Source organism: Atractosteus spatula, chromosome 3 (assembly GCF_055471065.1).
Source record: "Atractosteus spatula isolate fAtrSpa1 chromosome 3, fAtrSpa1.hap1, whole genome shotgun sequence".
NCBI lineage: Eukaryota > Metazoa > Chordata > Actinopteri > Semionotiformes > Lepisosteidae > Atractosteus > Atractosteus spatula.
The window spans coordinates 4,176,030-4,193,209 of NC_142708.1; the positions used below are offsets into that span (position 1 = coordinate 4,176,030).

Consider the following 17,180-nt stretch of genomic DNA (forward strand, 5'->3'; position numbering starts at 1 on the left):
GTGTGTGACCTGAAGTTTGTGATCACCCTAAATGACCAACCAAGTTCAAGTAATCGCCTGGGCCTTTGGATTAGGGTTTTTGGTCACATTTTGGTGAATTAAAATGGCACACATGACACTTTGAAGTAACAGTTAATATTTGTTAAATTCCAACTAATTCCAAACATCCAACATTAAAACATTAAATCTATAATTAATATGAAAGAAAAATAACACTATCGCATAGTATCAATCATAGAAGTACTCAAACCCTTTATTGTGGTAAACCCAAATTATTTCAGGTATACAAAATTAGCTTAATGAGTTACACAATTTGTTGAGTGGCCTCTGTCTGGGTTCAGTAACAGTGCTTCACAGGGTTATTCCTCTCTGAGCATGAAGAGCAAAGAGCTTTCAGAACAGCTCATAAACACCAACTTGTACAAAGGTACAGATTAGGAGAGGGGTATAAAAAACATTTCAAATTACTCTTAGAAGTCTTCGTTTTGAGCATTCAGATTACAAAAAACAAATCAACGAACACAAGGCAGGATACACTTTGGTAGGGACATAAGTCCCTCAGTGGGCCCACTGGCACAAAGACACACACACTCACACCAGGGCCTGTTTTCCCAGATGCATATTAACCTACCAGTATGTTTTTGGACTTGTGGGAAGAAACCAGAGCGCCCAGAGGAAACCCACGCGAACAAGCAGAGAACATACAAACTCCACACAGACAGCACCGCAGGGCCCCGGTGCAGAGAGGCAGCAATTCTAACCACTGCACTACCATGCCACCCCCTTTTAAGTAATTTCACAAAATGGGACAGCGCAGTACAGGTCAGGAGTATGCTCTGTATATTGAGAATAACTGAATTGGTATTTGGAACTATGATACCCTGCAGTGTAGTGTCAACAACCTTAAAATAGAAGGTTTTGCACTAATACTACAGTCTAGATAAAATGCATGAAATGGAAATTATGTCTAATAATATACTGAGTTTTAACTGTATATGTCACTCTTCATCACATGCTGTTATAATCTCCATTTCGCATTTCATAAGGCTATAACAGTGGGACATTCATTTTCTCTAGCTCATTTGGTTTTCAGCAGCTAACCGACTGAAAAGTTCACCCGTTTCTTTACAGAAGCCAGGGTATCAGCTTTGATAACGGGGCTGGACAGCTTGTTCCAGATCCCCACAACCCTTTGTGTAAGGAATCACCACCTATTCGTTGTTCAACACTAAACATTTCACCCAGCCACTATCTCCATATCCAGGAAATCTCCATATCTAGGTAAAACTAAGCTAAGTAGCAGATAAGTAACATAAAAATAATGTTAACTCTCCAGATATGTTAATATAAAATCTGTAACATGATTAAACAACACATTAGAACCCATTCTTCAGCATAAACAACGTAAGATACAGTATTTTGTAGCGCAGGTGGGTGTGCGGCTGTACTCGGATTTCTACGGTACTACTGAACTACGTCATCATAAATGGAAGGACCCAAAGTTGCCCTTAGTTGTGCCTGACGAGTAGTGGGAGTTTTTCTAGGTTTGATGTAGTTTAGTTGCTGAGTTTTTTTATACTAGAAACATTATACTGATATTTTTGTTAGTTAAAAAAGGAAGCGCAAATCAAAGTTCACGTCGCCTTTGATACAGTTATAAAAGGTAAATGCTTTTGGATTTTTAACTATAGCTACGAAAGCAAAGTAGATAAAAGATTCTCGTCTTCGGAAATTAATGCACTGTAGTGTTTTTCCTGAAATGAACTCCCCGCATGATTTATAATTGCATTGTTTTGATAAGGCTTATTGTTATTAAAATTTAAGGTTTTAAGCGATGCATATGAAAATGTAGTACTAACATCGCAGTGATCCAGTACGTAGGACACGATACCTTTGTTGAATTAATAATTATATATAATGCAATGATAACATGTATTAATTTGTACAGCAGAACTGATAACATTGAATAGTTGTCCTTTTGGGGCTTTTTGTTTTAAAAGGTCTTTTTTGACATGCCTTCAATCTAGGCATTGAAATATTTTTAGAGTTCTGTACTCTTGCTATTTGGTGAGAAGCGGTCAATAAGCTTCATGTTTTTATTGGTCTGCAAGGGCTACCAGGAAGAACACATCAGTTAAAATGTTAACGGACTTTACTTACAGTTCTCAGTTTAAGTAAATTAAAAGGAATAAGATACGCCATTATTTCCTTAACGACGTACTGTAGTGATGAACAACACACCTTCTCAAGTTTAAGTCCGTGATTGTCTGCCTTTAGATACTCCTTTACAAAGCTGGAGTCAAAAATTGTTCTGCCATTTGTTTCTCGATCTCCATCGTATCCTTGTTGCCTACTGTGTTAATATACCTTATAGGAAATGTATCACAACAGCTCTCAGAAAAAGTACTGGACTTTCCAGAATGAAGAAACGATGGACAAGCTGAGATATCAAGCCAATAAGAAATTCGTATCAAAGGTCACAGCGAGTGGAAAGGTAAAAATGCATTTTTGTATATTAAATGAATCTGATTATATTGTTGAAATAAACTCACCAACACCTGTGGCAAATTTAGTATCTTTGTAGAGCATTGTATGGCATCATTAAGTCCCAGCTGTTTAAAGAGCTCGTAAGGAACAAACAGGTTAGTTCAAAGTATTGGCTTTATTAACCGTAGCTTATTCTGTACTCCCACAGTCTATGGAGCTAACGAAGGTAAAGAAGTTCCTACTGTTTTTGGTGTAAATGCGCTTCCACATAGTTTTCCACATCTTCTCTCTGCTTTGTGGTTCACTATTCATTCTGAAGAAATCTGCTAAGTTGAATTTGTCAATGTCTTTGAGGGTTTTCAATACGTGTCATTACAATGTATTGTAATTATCTTCGTCCAAGAGCAAAGTACTGTACTTTCCTCACGATTGCTCTAGTTATGACCAGCTGCAGCTGGTCGTTGACATTGATCTTTATGTCCTCAGAGAAATACCTCTCTCTCTCCACATGGTACAGCTTGAGTCATGTCGTGTCCCAAAGTCTCAGTACCATGAGTCCTACATTGGGTGTTTTGGACTCAATATGATACCACAATATGATGAAAATACAAAGAACATACCTGCTGTACTCAGTAAAGTTTTTTTTAAATTCATTAATCTTAAAGACGTCAGTTAAGCCTGCACAAGATAGCCAATGTGTGCCTGTGTTCAGGTCAGGATAGATCCTCACAGGTTGATTCAGTTTTCCTCTGCATAAGTGGAACAATCTGCAGAGCAAGCTGAAACTACAAACCACGACCATCTCTGGTTGTATGATTGAATGTTTTCTGCCTGATATTTGCACTTCTTATCACAGATTTGACCTGTCAGTAATCATTGAGTATTTTCTTTCTTTCACTTTCTTTTTCTGTGATGCGATAAGCTTGTTTTCAGGTTATTATGAATTAGAATTTGTTCTCAGCTGCATTAACTGGTTAAATAAAGGCCTGTTATGGTCTTGGTGAAGATGATGCTGCAGGTATCTGCAAAACAATGTCATTGTGGTCTGCTTGAAGAATGTACTTCATTGATGCTGAAGGCACAGCACGTGTGGATTTAGGTTCTATGTAATGGCAAATTGATTTGTATTACCCAGTGTCTTTCTACTGTAAATCTGTGTCCTGTTTTGTCTGTAGGCTGGAATAAATGAATCCTTATTTCTGGATCCCAAGGAGGAAGATGTGATATTTAAGCATTATGAGAAGAGGCTTCTGGACTTCTGTGCATTTTTTAAGCCAGCAATGCCAAAATCTGTTGTGGTAATTCCTACATATTCCAAACTCCCATGTAATATACTGTAGTACTTCAGCTAACAGTACCCATAGTAGAGGTCTGAATTATTGTATTGAAGTACAGCTGCAGTGAAGATATTTAAAAAAAACATATAGGGTTAGAATTTTATATTAAAATGGTGTTGCAGCCCAGCAAGTAGCTTGTTTTAAAGTTTCAGATTTTGTTCATTAACTTTGACAAACTTAATATTTAAGGTGTGATATAAATTAGCAATGCAGCAGGTGACTAAAGATTTTAATCTGTAACGTCTTAATAACAGTGTCTGTAGGGAAAGTTTTTTAATAAAACCATTTCTGTATATTAAGAGATGATAATTGCTTTCATTTTTTGTCCTTAGGGCACAGCAAGTATGTATTTCAGGAGATTTTACTTGAATAATTCAGTAATGGAGTACCATCCAAGGATAATCATGTGAGTACTTTGGATTTGTCCTTATATAGTATTGTTCAACAATTTGTAATAAGTAGATATCGCATCAACTGTAAACTACATTGTTTCGTATATTTTAAATTAGATATGAAAGTCTCATGCTTAAAGATAATGATGGAAAACGTGATGCTTTATAGGAGATGTTTTTCACAAGAAAAAAAATACAGAAAAATCATTAAGGGTAACTGCAACGCTGTTTTCATATTTCAGGGTTAGAAAAGATCAGCACTGATGAGTGCATTTCAAAGCAGAATAAAGTCAAATGTACACAGTAACTTGTAAAACTTCCAATTTACGTAATAAAGTAGACTAAATGTCCAGGTCTGCACAGGGCCATGTCCTGCCATTCAGAACGAGGCAGCAAAACGCCCTGTGACGTGTGCATCCCTGTGACATTATATACAAGCAGGCTTGTGAATACATCTCTTTTAATCCAGTAGAAATATTGATTTCAATTTTGGGATGGTTTTGCCAACAAATACTACTTGTTAACTCTGCACGTTGGAGCATTTCTGCAGCGAAATGTCTGCTGCACAACCTGTATTTATTCACTCGTACATCACATTGCATTAATCGTTACGGTGACTAGTGAGCAGGAAGGGCTGCATCTCGTCGCAATTCATGGGAACTCGAATGTGAGTTTGTGACAGCATGGCGACTTACAGTATTTTCCCAAAGTTTACGATTTCGTGCTTAATTCTAAATTTGTAAATGTTTTCCATAACGTCAGTGAATTTATTGTGTTACCGAGATTTGATAACTGGTCCAAGAAATTGAGACTGCAGTTCCCTTTAATCTAGCTTGTTTGGTAGTTAGTAGCTAATTAATAGGATGATCTCATACAGCCGTTTCTTGAAAGAAGCTAGGATTTGGGCTTCACAACATGAATGGGTAGCATGTTCCATACTCACTTAATACTTTGAGTAAAGAATTGCCTCCTACCATTCCAACAACAGTAAGGGATACATAGAGTATATTATATATAATATCCTTTTTTAACTTTACTTGCAGTCCTTTTCTGTTCTTAATTTAATAAAACACTTTTCTTTTCCCTGTATTTATCTCAATGGGTTTGTTGAATTATTTGTGATAGTGTTGTAACCTCATTTTTGGGCGTCATGCAGAATCTGTTTAAAATGTTCCCATTCTTTTTCTGCAGGTTTCATATCTATCTGATCCCATTTTACGTCTCTTAAGCTTTTGTTCTTTCAAAGTCTGCTTTACAAAAATTGTAAACCTTTACCGTGGACGCAATCGGTACAGTTTCATACACTTCAAAGCTCACCATTTTATGATCTCGGGTCCCTAATGGTTCTCTCACCTCTGTTTTGCTGCACTCTTGGTTGTTTGAAAAGACCAGATCTGTACAGCCATTTCCTCTTGTACAGTAGGTGCTCCAACAAACAGGAGCCATTATCCATGTTGATCATTTCAGTTCCTGCCACTGACATTCCTGTAAGTCTTTCCTGGTCTGCTGGGAAAGTGACTTTATATGTGTACATCTAGAGTGTCCTATTCTGTGCTTAAAATAAACATTTTGGACTCGGGTAACACAGGTTTTAGCTTAAAATAGTGGGAAAGATGATAAGGTCTCAACACCATCCTTCATTCCTATGTGTGCAGTGCGTATCTCAGTGATCTTTTGCATTTTGTACGCCCAGGCTAACCTGTGTGTACCTGGCTTGCAAAGTGGATGAGTTCAACGTCTCAAGTTCCCAGTTCGTTGGCAATCTCCGGGAAAACGCTGCAGGCCAGGAGAAGGCACTGGAACAGATCCTGGAATATGAGCTGCTGCTCATTCGGCAGCTAAATTTTCATCTTGTTGTCCACAATCCTTACAGACCCTTGGAAGGATTTCTGATTGATATAAAGGTAAGGCAAAAACCTAACGAAATTATATCAATCATATTGATATTGCTCAGCAAATTGTATTTATTGTATTAAATTGTATTAATTCTATTGTATTCACTTAAGCAATAATCAACACTTTTAACAGGGGGTTAGAGGACAAATTCGTAATTCTTTTCAACCACACTTTCAGCCCCTACCCCATGGGGGAGAAAACGCAGATGTGAGTTCAGAACAAATTGGATCCATACACAAGCTTTACCCAGAGGTACACAATGTACAGTGTGTCGGTCAAAGGAAAACACCCTGCCTGCATCAGCTACCTAAAACCTTTAGAACCCCTTGCAACCAGACTTGCGAAGAAAGCAAGTCTGCATACAACCTGTAATTAATGATGCTTAAAACATTCCCCATGCGTGCAGGGCAGGTGGTTTGAAGGGTGTAATGTTTTGTCATTTTGGTTTTTCCAGACAAGATACCCAGCTATAGAAAACCCAGAGGTTTTCAGGAAGGCAGCCGATGACTTTCTGAACCGAGCCACTATGACAGACGCTGGCCTGCTGTTTCCTCCATCACAGATGGCCCTGACAGCTGTTATGAATAGCGCTTCCCGGGCTGACCTGAATATGGAGAGGTTGTTCCATTAGTCTGAGCTCTGACTATTGGCCAAGGGCACTGCACTTCATGCAGTACTTACATTATGAGTGTTCGCTGACAAGGCCTGTTGCCTGGGGTCAAACAGAAACGGCGCTAAGTTTCTTTCTAAAATCTTTTAAAATAATTTTTAAAAAGTTACAAGCGTTTGGGATCTATGTTTTACAGCTGCGGCTGTCTAGCACTTAGTGGAAAGATCTGTGGGAGATCTTTCATGTCATGAAGAGTAGCATTTTCTTCTTCCTCTCCCTAATTTTTATGATCTCACTTCAACTCCAGTTGGAATCAAAAATGGGCAGGATAAACAAGTTCCTGCTAACAAATTTAATAGCTCGTGAATTTATATTTTTAGATATTTAAAATATAGAAGTGTTCAGTTTTAGCCTCTCTCTCACAGGTAGGTAAGCTCTCTTCTGTACAGCTTCTGTTCTCCTGGAGTCACATGACTCTTCAACTTCACCTCAGATTCGCATTTTCTTCATAGACGCTGGGCATCCAACCACAGCAGGAAATTTAAAAACAGCAGCAACACAAAACAACTCAAGGGATAAATGGGAAAATGTGATACATGCAGTTGTGGCATGTCTCTGTTAAGTGAAGTTAAATGTAAGTGCTGATGCTGAAGTTCTGTGTGAGTGTAGGCAGGTTGTAAAAACAGAAAATCAGCTGGGGTCAATTAAAAGGGTGGCATCTGTAGATTCTCTGTGGCAAGACACATTCTGAAAGAAATTTTCGCTTCAGCCACGTTTTCTGTGAAATTGGACAAACCATTGTAATGTAAGGAGTCACAGTTCAGTTCAGTGAAGATTTGACAGAGGTTTATCTCATAACAAAGAGAGCTCCCGGAGATCAGACTGGCAGAGGGATTTTCTCCCTATGAGACCTTCATGTGATTGTCCACAAACATCCTTTTAGATTAAATAAAAACCCTCTCTGTGTAGCCTGCATGGTATTGGAGAAGCACATGTTTTAGTATCAATAGATTTACAGTTAACCTGTGATCCTTCCTGCAGACTTCCTATATATGAGACAACAGTCTGCTTGTTCAGCCTGGCTGTCAGATTCTCAGTGGCAACAACAGGTGTCTGTACAGCATCTCTTTCACACAAGAAAATCCTGCACATGGAGCAAATCTTACAAGTAGAGAAATCCGCTAGAAATGATCCAGTAAGATAGTTACTGTACCTTGTGGTATGGTGTGTGGCAAGAGTTGGTATGACAGAGGCCTTTGACATACATGCCATGCTCATGAAATGTTCATTCATAAAATTTAATCTTGCAGGAAATGTCGATGGGTATGATTTAATACTTCTGCAGGTATAGATCATTAATATTTAACCCTTCTCATTTCAGTTATCTTTCTGAATGTATGGGATTAAAGGATGACAAGGAAAAACGTTTGCAGCTGATAGATTCAATGAGACGTAAGTAAGCCTAAAGAGTAATAACGCAAGAATTATGATAGGCCATAAACCCTAGGATTTAAAGGAACTTTATAGTCTTTTTTTTCCTCTTATGTTTGTTTTTCTATGGTATTGTTAAATGTAAGAAATAATATACAACTCTGATATCTGTCCTTATATGAAAGTCTGTTTTGGCAGAGATCAGATGTTCTTTGGTAGCCCATCACCTTATTTTTTCGTTTTGCATGAAAAGACTGCTGGAAGATACAGGGTTTCCTCTGTGGAAATTAAACTCATTGTGGTTTGTCGGTGATTTCAAAACATTTAGCTCCTATTTCGCTTTTACCACTAGAGGGCAACATTTAATCCAGTCAAGACTTTGACTTTCACATTAAGAGGTTTTAAAAGTGATAGTTGTTGAAATTAGGCATAATCTCCTTAAGCATGGACAGTCCAGCCCCCATCAGTAAAATTGGAACTATATTATGGAAGTTTAACTCTGTCATATATCATTTTTTTTAAAGTAGCCTTATAAATGGAAATTATTGATATTGAAATCTACAGCTACAGCTTTTTTCAATTTATGTTCTGTGTAATTAATGTGGTTTGATTTTTTTTTACTTATATCAAATAATACAGCCCCCCTTTAAAACAAAAACCTGTTTGTGATAAATGAATCGTCAGGCTTTGTTGACAACTTAGAATCTTTAAATTTGCAAGTTGTTTTTCTCTGTTGAAAGGTATTAAAAGCCTGGTAAAGAAATATGAACCCCCCAAAACAGAAGAGGTCAATGTTCTTAAGCAGAAGCTAGAGAAGATCCATGCTGAATTTGTAATGAGCACAAACTCGTAAGTATATCGACTTATGTGTTTCTTCTTTTTCTGGTCATGAGGGGGCATATCTCAGTAGCTGATGTGTAGGCCTGTGTTCCTTTTACACACACGCAAAGTGATTTGACACATCTCAGATTTACTCAAACCCCTGTTGCAGTTTGAAACCTGATAGATCTACATATTGGATAATGTGTCCTGTTGAAAACAAATCAAGATGTTTTCTCAATAGCTTTGCACAGAGCAAAGTCATTTTTTTATGACTTTTTTATGACGTTTTATGAAGGCTTATTTGCACCACAGTCATTAGTATTGCGTAACTTTCTGACGATGGCTCTGATCATATTGACAAGATGCCTGCTGTAGTGTGCTGTGAATTTCTGATATTTCTACAGGAGGATTTGTCACCATTCCTCCAGACAACTGTTCTGGTTACAAGTGTGATTCAGATACACTTGTCTCCTGTCGATTTGCGGCTTCTTCTTGCAAAAGGTGTTAAAATGAAGTTGCTTTCATTCCATTCAAAGAAACCAGAAACCGGTTGCAGAACAATAAGCATCTGTTGCTTTTTTGGTTCTCAGAAAAAAAAGAAAAGGATATGAAGAGGATGGCCATGTGGCAAAAGAAAAACATGTTGAAGAGGTAAGTGCTGAATTACTCAAACAGCACCCAATCTACTGTTACTGCGTACACCGCAAGTTACCTGCTCCTTCATAAATATCTAGAGCAAGTGCCTTTTTATCGATATTTAAAAAAATATTAAAAGACAATGTTGGTTGCTGCATTTTGTAAAAGCAGATGTCTGAAAACCCTGATTTCCCCATTAAGCAAGATTTCCTTATTGCTTAACGAGCCGTGGTGACTGCGGTCTGTAAACCACAGTGCTGTGTACATCAATTTTAAAATCCTTGCAGTTCTGTTCCCAAATGCTCTCAATAAAACATGTGACAATAGGCTTTCGTAGATTCAATCTGTATCAGGTAGCAAAGAGTGTTGTGTGCAGTATATGACACACATCGCAATATCGAGGGTATTATTTCACACACTGGTCTCCCAGCCAGTGAAGGTTTTTGCCACAGTGCAGGCTATGCTCTGTGATCCAGGTGCCTGGGTGTGTATAGGCAGTGAGGACTCTGTCTTGACTCCTCACAAACAAACTGCAGGCTTGCCGTTTGCAGGAGAGGTGAGGGACACATCCGTCCTCCAGGTGGCGCTGAACCGCCTGTACAGGGCTGGGCTGCCTGTGATGTGTTAAAAGACCAGTGGCTTGAATGTGAGTGGTTTGGAGGAGCCTGCCTACAGGTCTTCACGCTCTCGAGTAGGCGGTACAAATAATGATTCCAAAATCAGTCATTTGGAAATTCATAAATCCGGAAAGATTTGAAGCGAACGCGGGAGGAATGCGAACGTGGACCAATTAAAAAAGTTATTTCTAGGCATCTGCTTGGCTCAGAAGACAGCTTTGTTCTCCATTTCAAAAAAAATTTTTTTTTTAAAGGCTCGTAGTTTTAACCACTTCATAGATGTGTTGTATAATGTTAGAAAATTTGCACGATTGAAAAATGTTTCCCGTTGGCTCGTATTGATGTGTGTAGCACTGTCTTTATCATATAAATCCGCTTTTGAATTTGTGTATCTAGATAGATTACTATCTGTTTGATTTTTCATTGAAATTAGCTTGTCTTTTGGGTTATTCCAAAACGGGAAAGCCAAAATAAGCAACACAGTTCCAGAATCTTGCATTACATCTATGCAGTATTGGCTATCGTCCATCCAGTGGAGGGTTATATGTTCAGACCACTCTTGAATGTGGGACTTGGTTTCTCTAGTGTCCAGAATATTGGTGGTGTTACTGAGACAGTGCAGTATCCCTAGAGAATGATCCTTTTTCAGCTCAACGTTATGATAGAGTAACGCCTTCTTATACAATAAGGTTGGACACTGTTCTGAAAAATGCTAATTGTGTAGTACTCCAGCACTGATGACTTCTTATTGAATGTTTATGATTGTTGATAATTACTACAGTATTTTGTCTTCTGTGTTTTTGTAAATGAACCTACAAATAATACAATCTGTCTGTTGTTTCCAGGAGGAGTGGACAGATGAGGAATTTATGGATTCTCTTTAAGAGATGGGCCTCCTTTTAAACATTTACCTTCCAAGTATATATGGACTGGAGAGTTCAACATCTTGAGGACTTGACATTAATGTACAGTGGTAAATAACCTGCATCTGTGGGAATAAGAAATGCTTTTGTAAAGCACTGGCAGAAGTAGTCACCAAAACGGCAGTTTTATTTTTGGTGTTTAAAATTGTACTTCTGCCAAGAAAGGATGTAACTTTTTTCATGTTTTTTTCAATATTATTAATAAATTTTTATACATTTTTCTTTATAGTACTGGAAGACCTGTATGAGCTCTTTAGTGGTGCTTACTTAAAGCACACTTGTTTATAGCTTTTCTTTTTGCAGTGCTATAAGTAGGCTTCACACTCTGGTTAACAGTATCAGCTGGAAATGTTATAATGATTATAGATGTTGTGAAGCATTATCAAGCTTTCTTCAGCATAAAGGGAAATGATATACATGCTATGTATGTTAACATGATTTGAGTTTCATAATTATAACATCTTGTAGTTTGCCTCCTATATACAAAATATAGTAATTGAATTTTAAGAAATTATAGCAAAGAGACTGTTTCCCATATTTACTGCTTTGCAGTATAGAGATTTTACTTTTGTTTGATAATGTATTAAATTAACAACAAAGTTAAAAGTTTTATCTGAATTAATTGTGTCCTTGTAATCACCTCAACTCAAAAACAAGGGGGGAAGATCAGAAGTAATGTATTCCTTTTTCAAATCCAAGAAATCTGTAGGTGAAGTACAGAAATTTCAAACAGAAATGTGATAATGTAACATTCTAGTTTCAATTCAATTCAACTTTATTTGTCATTATACTTACACAGGTGAATAGTATAGTGAAAAGTGTTTCTCATTACTCAGGTGCAGTATATAAATAGAACAGAAGACAAGACAATAGACAGTAACACAATAACAGTGTAATAACATAACAGTGTAATCAAAAACTGCAAATACGCATACAGAGAAAAGAATACAACAGGACAAAAACAGTGCAAAAGTAATTCAGGGAACAGTGCAAAAATAATACGGTGATTAATATTACAACTAATACAGTTTTAAGTACAATTTCGGCTTACATTCAGTTGTCGTGTATGTAGTGGTGTTGGAGTACAGCCATTGTGGGTACAGGAAGAAGTGAGGAGAGATCATAGCATGATGGGAGGGAGTGGGGGCGTCACCAGCTTGACGTCTCTGGGGAAGAAGCTATTTTGCAGTCTAGTTGTGTGCAACTGGAGCGTCCGGAACCTTCTACTAGATGGTAGGGGAACAAACAAGTTATGACTGGGGTGAGTGGGGTCAGACATCATTTTGGTGGCTTTTTTCAGACTCCTGGTGTTGTAGATTTCCTGGATGGATGGTAAGGCACTGCCGATGATGTGTTGGGCAGTTTTGACCACCCGCTGCAGTGCCTTGTGGTCGGATGCGGTGCAGTTGCCGTACCAGACTGTGATGCAGCTGGTCAGTATGCTCTCTACCGTCCATCTGTAGAAGTTGGTGAGGATCTGTGGATGCAGGCGGATTTTCTTCAGCCTTTCAGGAAGTACAGCCGCTGTTGTGCCTTCTTGATGAGACTGGAGGTGTTGAGTGCCCATGTGAGGTCCTTAGAGATGTGAGCACCTAGGAATTTTAAGTTATTCACCATCTCCACCACAGACCCTTCGATGTAGATGGGGGGAGTGGACTTTTCCTGTCTCCTGAAGTCAACGATCAGCTCTTTGGTTCAAGAGCTGGTTTCAGTTTGGTTTCAATAACTTTTCTCTGCATACTAAGGAAATATCGATACATTCACAAGTATCTTTGTTATATGACATGAGTTAATCAGTTTTTGCTGCTAAGAACAACCTTGGAACCTTTTGCAAAGAAGATAATACACAAGTAATCTGTTTCTCTGTTTAAACTGTGTATGGCACAATATTCAGGAAAAAGCAAAATACTCATATTCTTAAAGCATATACAGTACACTAAGCAGCAAGGATGCATATAACTTGCCCAAAAAGAAAAAGACTACAGGAAACAAGTACGTGGATCACAGCTGCTAAGAGTCTGAAAAAATAGAGCACCAGTCTAGTGCAGCTAGATCATTCTTGGGTCTTTCTGACTTCTACTATATTCATCACAAATCTCTAACAATATCTGGTAGTGATGCCATTGCATTTCTCTTTGCTGATGAGTGATGTGTATTGATTGGCATTTGAAACTTACTGGAAATGTTCCTCCCCATGGTGCTATCAGGAAGGACATTGTTGCTGTGGCAGACAGGCAGACATGTTTGTACCTGTTCTGCATTGTGCATGCAGTTTGATACTGTCATGTTCTTGCGTCTTGGAAAGGCTTTACTTCAGCGGCACAGTGATGTTAACTAATATTATCTAATTGTACTGTTTCAGCAAGCAGTAACACTTCAGTACTAGACTCACTTGTAAGGCAGATCAGTTTTAATCTTTTTACAGAGTTGTGAACCATTTAATTTCCTGTCCTGCGACTGTGCTACAAGCAAACTTCCCATTTCAAATGGCTTCTGCTTTATCGCTCTTTCCAGAGTACCTCCAACCTGCTAAGAAGTTCATGCGCATCAGATGTCCTTTGCACAGTGAGAGGAAAATAGGAAGGGCTGTCACTGGTCCTGCAGAAAAGATATTCCACATCTTCCAGTAATGACCGACACTGTCCAGCTTAAATCTGAATTTCATTTAATATGGCTTTGAACAGCTCTCAGTTGGGTTCTCAAAAATGTAATGCATCAGTGACCTTAGATGGCCCATATCACTCATTGTGTAGTGAATTTCCACTTAACATGATCAACAGGCCAACCGCTAGCATGTTTTACAGCTCTGACAACAGCAGTTGTCTACTATTGTGTACTACTTCTACATAACCACTTGCCCTAGCACATCTCACTTTATATCCTGCTTGGAGCAGAGTTTATTCTCAAAACTGTCAGTTTTTTTTTTTAAAAAGCCAAACTTTTACACATTATTCTAAGTGGGTGCACTCAGTGTTTTTATAGAAGTTTAATAGACCAAGAAAGGGACAGTCTCAGGCAAGCCTTTAGGTAATTCAATTAGTTAAGGAGTCAGATACCTTTCAACCACAAACCAGAGGCAAAAAGTACTGGGAAAAAGACTAAGTGTGACAGCTCAGTTTTTCTCTGGGAAGCGGGCTGGCTAGGCTCTCTCTCAGGGATTTTTCCTCAGGGCTTTCTCTTTTCCTCTACCTTTCCCAACTTTACATCTCTGCGTTGGTTTCTCTCACCCTTCTTTTCAGGTATGTGTATTTCTAAGTACCATCAGTGGTTTCCTTACCAGCCTCATGAAAATACCAAGGTTGTCTTGGTCAGTCAGATGACCTGCCTAGCCCTCCCATTTCTTTTCCTCATTTATTGTCGCAAAGACCTTTAAAAAAATTCAGAAAATCTTCAGCATGTGGAAACAGCTGAAGTCAGTATCAATTCCACATAATGGAGTGTAGCTACTATCTTCCATAAACATTAAAATACATCCCTCAATTATTAGCCCAAACCCAAAGAGGTGTAAGAAAAGCATTGTTGATATGGGTAGCTTTTCAAAAAGATATGTAGGGGGATTCATACTTAAAGATATCAACTTTGCTTTGACTCTCAGAAAGATACTCTTAGGTTAACTGTTTATGTACAGTATATTTGGAACGTGCACAATGTAAGCAATGTAAAGAGATGCACTTTGTTACAAGGGAAAGAGATTAATTTGTCCCGTTGGTCTGATCTTCACAGCAACACTGATTAATCTTTGAATCAATTAATCTTTTCGCAAGTCCTTGGACAGGATGGTATATAAGAAGTGCTGAGAGAAAGCATATTGGAGAATTACTAAATGTATCTCCTTGTACCACTGTTAATTGCTGTATGCAATTAATCTACTGCTGTTTACGTGCTGCATTCCTGCAATTATTAAATTCCTTCTGCTTGTGTTCATTCCATCTTTGACTTTTATTTCCTTGCAACTGTGTACATACACAGGGAGACGCTTGATTCTGAATTAATCCACAGAAATCCTTGTACACCTTCAAAGTATAAGCCAAGTCACGTAAGCTACCATAACAAAGTTACACAATACAAATTCAGTTAGAGCCATCCTAATAAAAACACACCAGCTCAAGGTCAATGCCCAGCACTGCATGTACTGTACATCCGACCCCCTGAGTAAAACAGTCAGTTCCAGTACATGAGGAAAAAGGCAGAGAATTTACCAACACCCCCAACTATCTTAAATACCTTGACAAATTATTCATATATAATTGATCATATTTATATAGATATCAACTCCAATCCATTATCTGAATGCGATTAATCTGTTGGGTGACCTCGGGTGTTTCCCGTAGGTTAAGATCAGCGGAACTTTTTTAAAGGTTATATTCACATTTTTCACTGGATCTCATTAAGAATATCATCAAAATGTCATCCACAAGGGGCATCTTGAGTGTGCACGTATTCTTCATTCTTTCAGTATTCTTAAGAAAAACCGACTCAGTGACTACTTTACAAAAGAGTTTAATAAGTGCATGCATTTCTGATACAATCTGTACTATTCAAAAATCTTAATGCTGTAAACATTTTACGTACAAAGTCTTTTTTATGTTTTTTGATTATGTGTTGTCTGGTATTTAGGAACTTCAAGGAAGACTGAACCAAACAATCAAAAACAAAATTAGTACAATTTCAAAAAAGAAGCATATTCAACGTAATTCTTTATACTCATGATTCCAGCAAGAGAATTTATTTTCAGATATAAAAAAAAAACATCACAGCTAGAAACCTTTCCTATCTAAACCATAAAGTTGAAACAAACTACACAATCCAATTAGACAGGAATGATCTGGTTTCAGCGCTTTTGTATATAATGTATTAACGATAGAAATCAGTCACAAATTACAGTATAAAAAAGTATTTTAGCCTGTAATCCAGTTATAAGAAAATGGTCACTGTTGTTTCTTCATGTCAGTTGACATTCTTCAAGTCCAACAGACATAGGGATACACTTTGGCAAACTTGTGTTAAGAAACGCTCAAGTCTTCTTAGTTTCAAACAACTCCTTTCCTCCTTTTCAAGGGAGAATTATGTACCCGCCAAGGGACTTTGATGAAAAGTGAAAAAATTGCAAGGAAAAACTTCCCATGCATACAGCTTAAAAGTCACTGGTGCAGTCAGCCAGGTCGCGTCTGGATTGGTTGCATAGTTCACATGGCACTGGAAGTATGGCAGAGGTGCACTACAGGAAGAGCTGGGTGGAGGTGGAGCATGCTGGGTCCCATGTCTAACTCCCTGGAAAGGCTACTACCTGTTACTATTGGACATCGAATACTGCTTCTGCTTTTGAAGAAGGAGTTCTGCGATTGCCAAGAGCTTTTTCAGGACATGCTGAAAAACAAGTATGAATTGAGAAATGTCACTTTTCCACCTGCAAATATTCAATGCTGCACTCAACTTTCTAAGTTTCGTTTTAAACTGATGCATTATCCTTAATATACTTAAGCAATCTGTTTTTGGTGTTTGTCATTTGACATATTGTACCTTTACAGTACCTTTTGGAAGACTGATTCCCAGTTAATAACAATAAAACTGGGTGCTAATTATGAAACAAGCAGCAATTAACTTCTCAGCCATTGAGTTTTGAGCAGTCTTATAAGCAGTTAAAAACTCACCCTGATCACTAATCCCAAAACCGTTTTAACTTCAAACTTGCTCTTTACTAACTGCTCCATGTAGGTTGTTTTGCATATATTGTTGTCAGCTGTGCGACATGACACCCCAGCAATATTCAGAACTGAAATCTTGAATAGTTAAAATATCACTAATGTGCAAGAAGTCAGACTTACAGTGTCAATACGGGACTTTGCACAGCTGCGTTCCCTTATCCCTAATTTTCCATAAGCTCTTAAATTCCTCGCATCACGTCATGTTGGAGAAAGCCCCCGTGCATTGGTGAACATCTTACTGTTCTATTGTACTTATCATTATTTATATTAATCTCCTGATCACAAATGCAAACTGCTCGACTAAAGCAAAAATAACGGTTTTGA

General features: G+C 38.0%; 2 protein-coding genes across 3 annotated transcripts in view; one reads left to right on the forward strand and one right to left on the reverse strand.

Moving 5' to 3' along the window:
- Positions 1–1,510: 1,510 nt before the first annotated feature.
- ccnh (cyclin H) lies at positions 1,511–11,757 on the forward strand. Its single transcript, XM_088912220.1, has 10 exons — positions 1,511–1,663; positions 2,375–2,494; positions 3,663–3,785; positions 4,157–4,230; positions 5,910–6,120; positions 6,567–6,730; positions 8,104–8,174; positions 8,894–9,002; positions 9,566–9,626; positions 11,074–11,757. The coding sequence occupies exons 2-10, from the start codon at positions 2,378–2,380 to the stop codon at positions 11,110–11,112; spliced, it is 969 nt and encodes a 322-aa protein (XP_088768346.1). The 5' UTR covers positions 1,511–1,663; positions 2,375–2,377; the 3' UTR covers positions 11,113–11,757.
- Positions 11,758–15,635: 3,878 nt separating this feature from the next.
- rasa1a (RAS p21 protein activator (GTPase activating protein) 1a) overlaps positions 15,636–17,180 on the reverse strand; it is a 49,553-nt gene continuing 48,008 nt past the window's right edge. For both annotated transcript variants that reach the window (XM_088910331.1, XM_088910332.1), the window contains one exon: positions 15,636–16,518. In XM_088910331.1, coding sequence (XP_088766457.1) covers positions 16,435–16,518 — 84 coding nt within the window. In that variant the 3' untranslated portion in view covers positions 15,636–16,434. The remainder of the gene's footprint in view (positions 16,519–17,180) is intronic.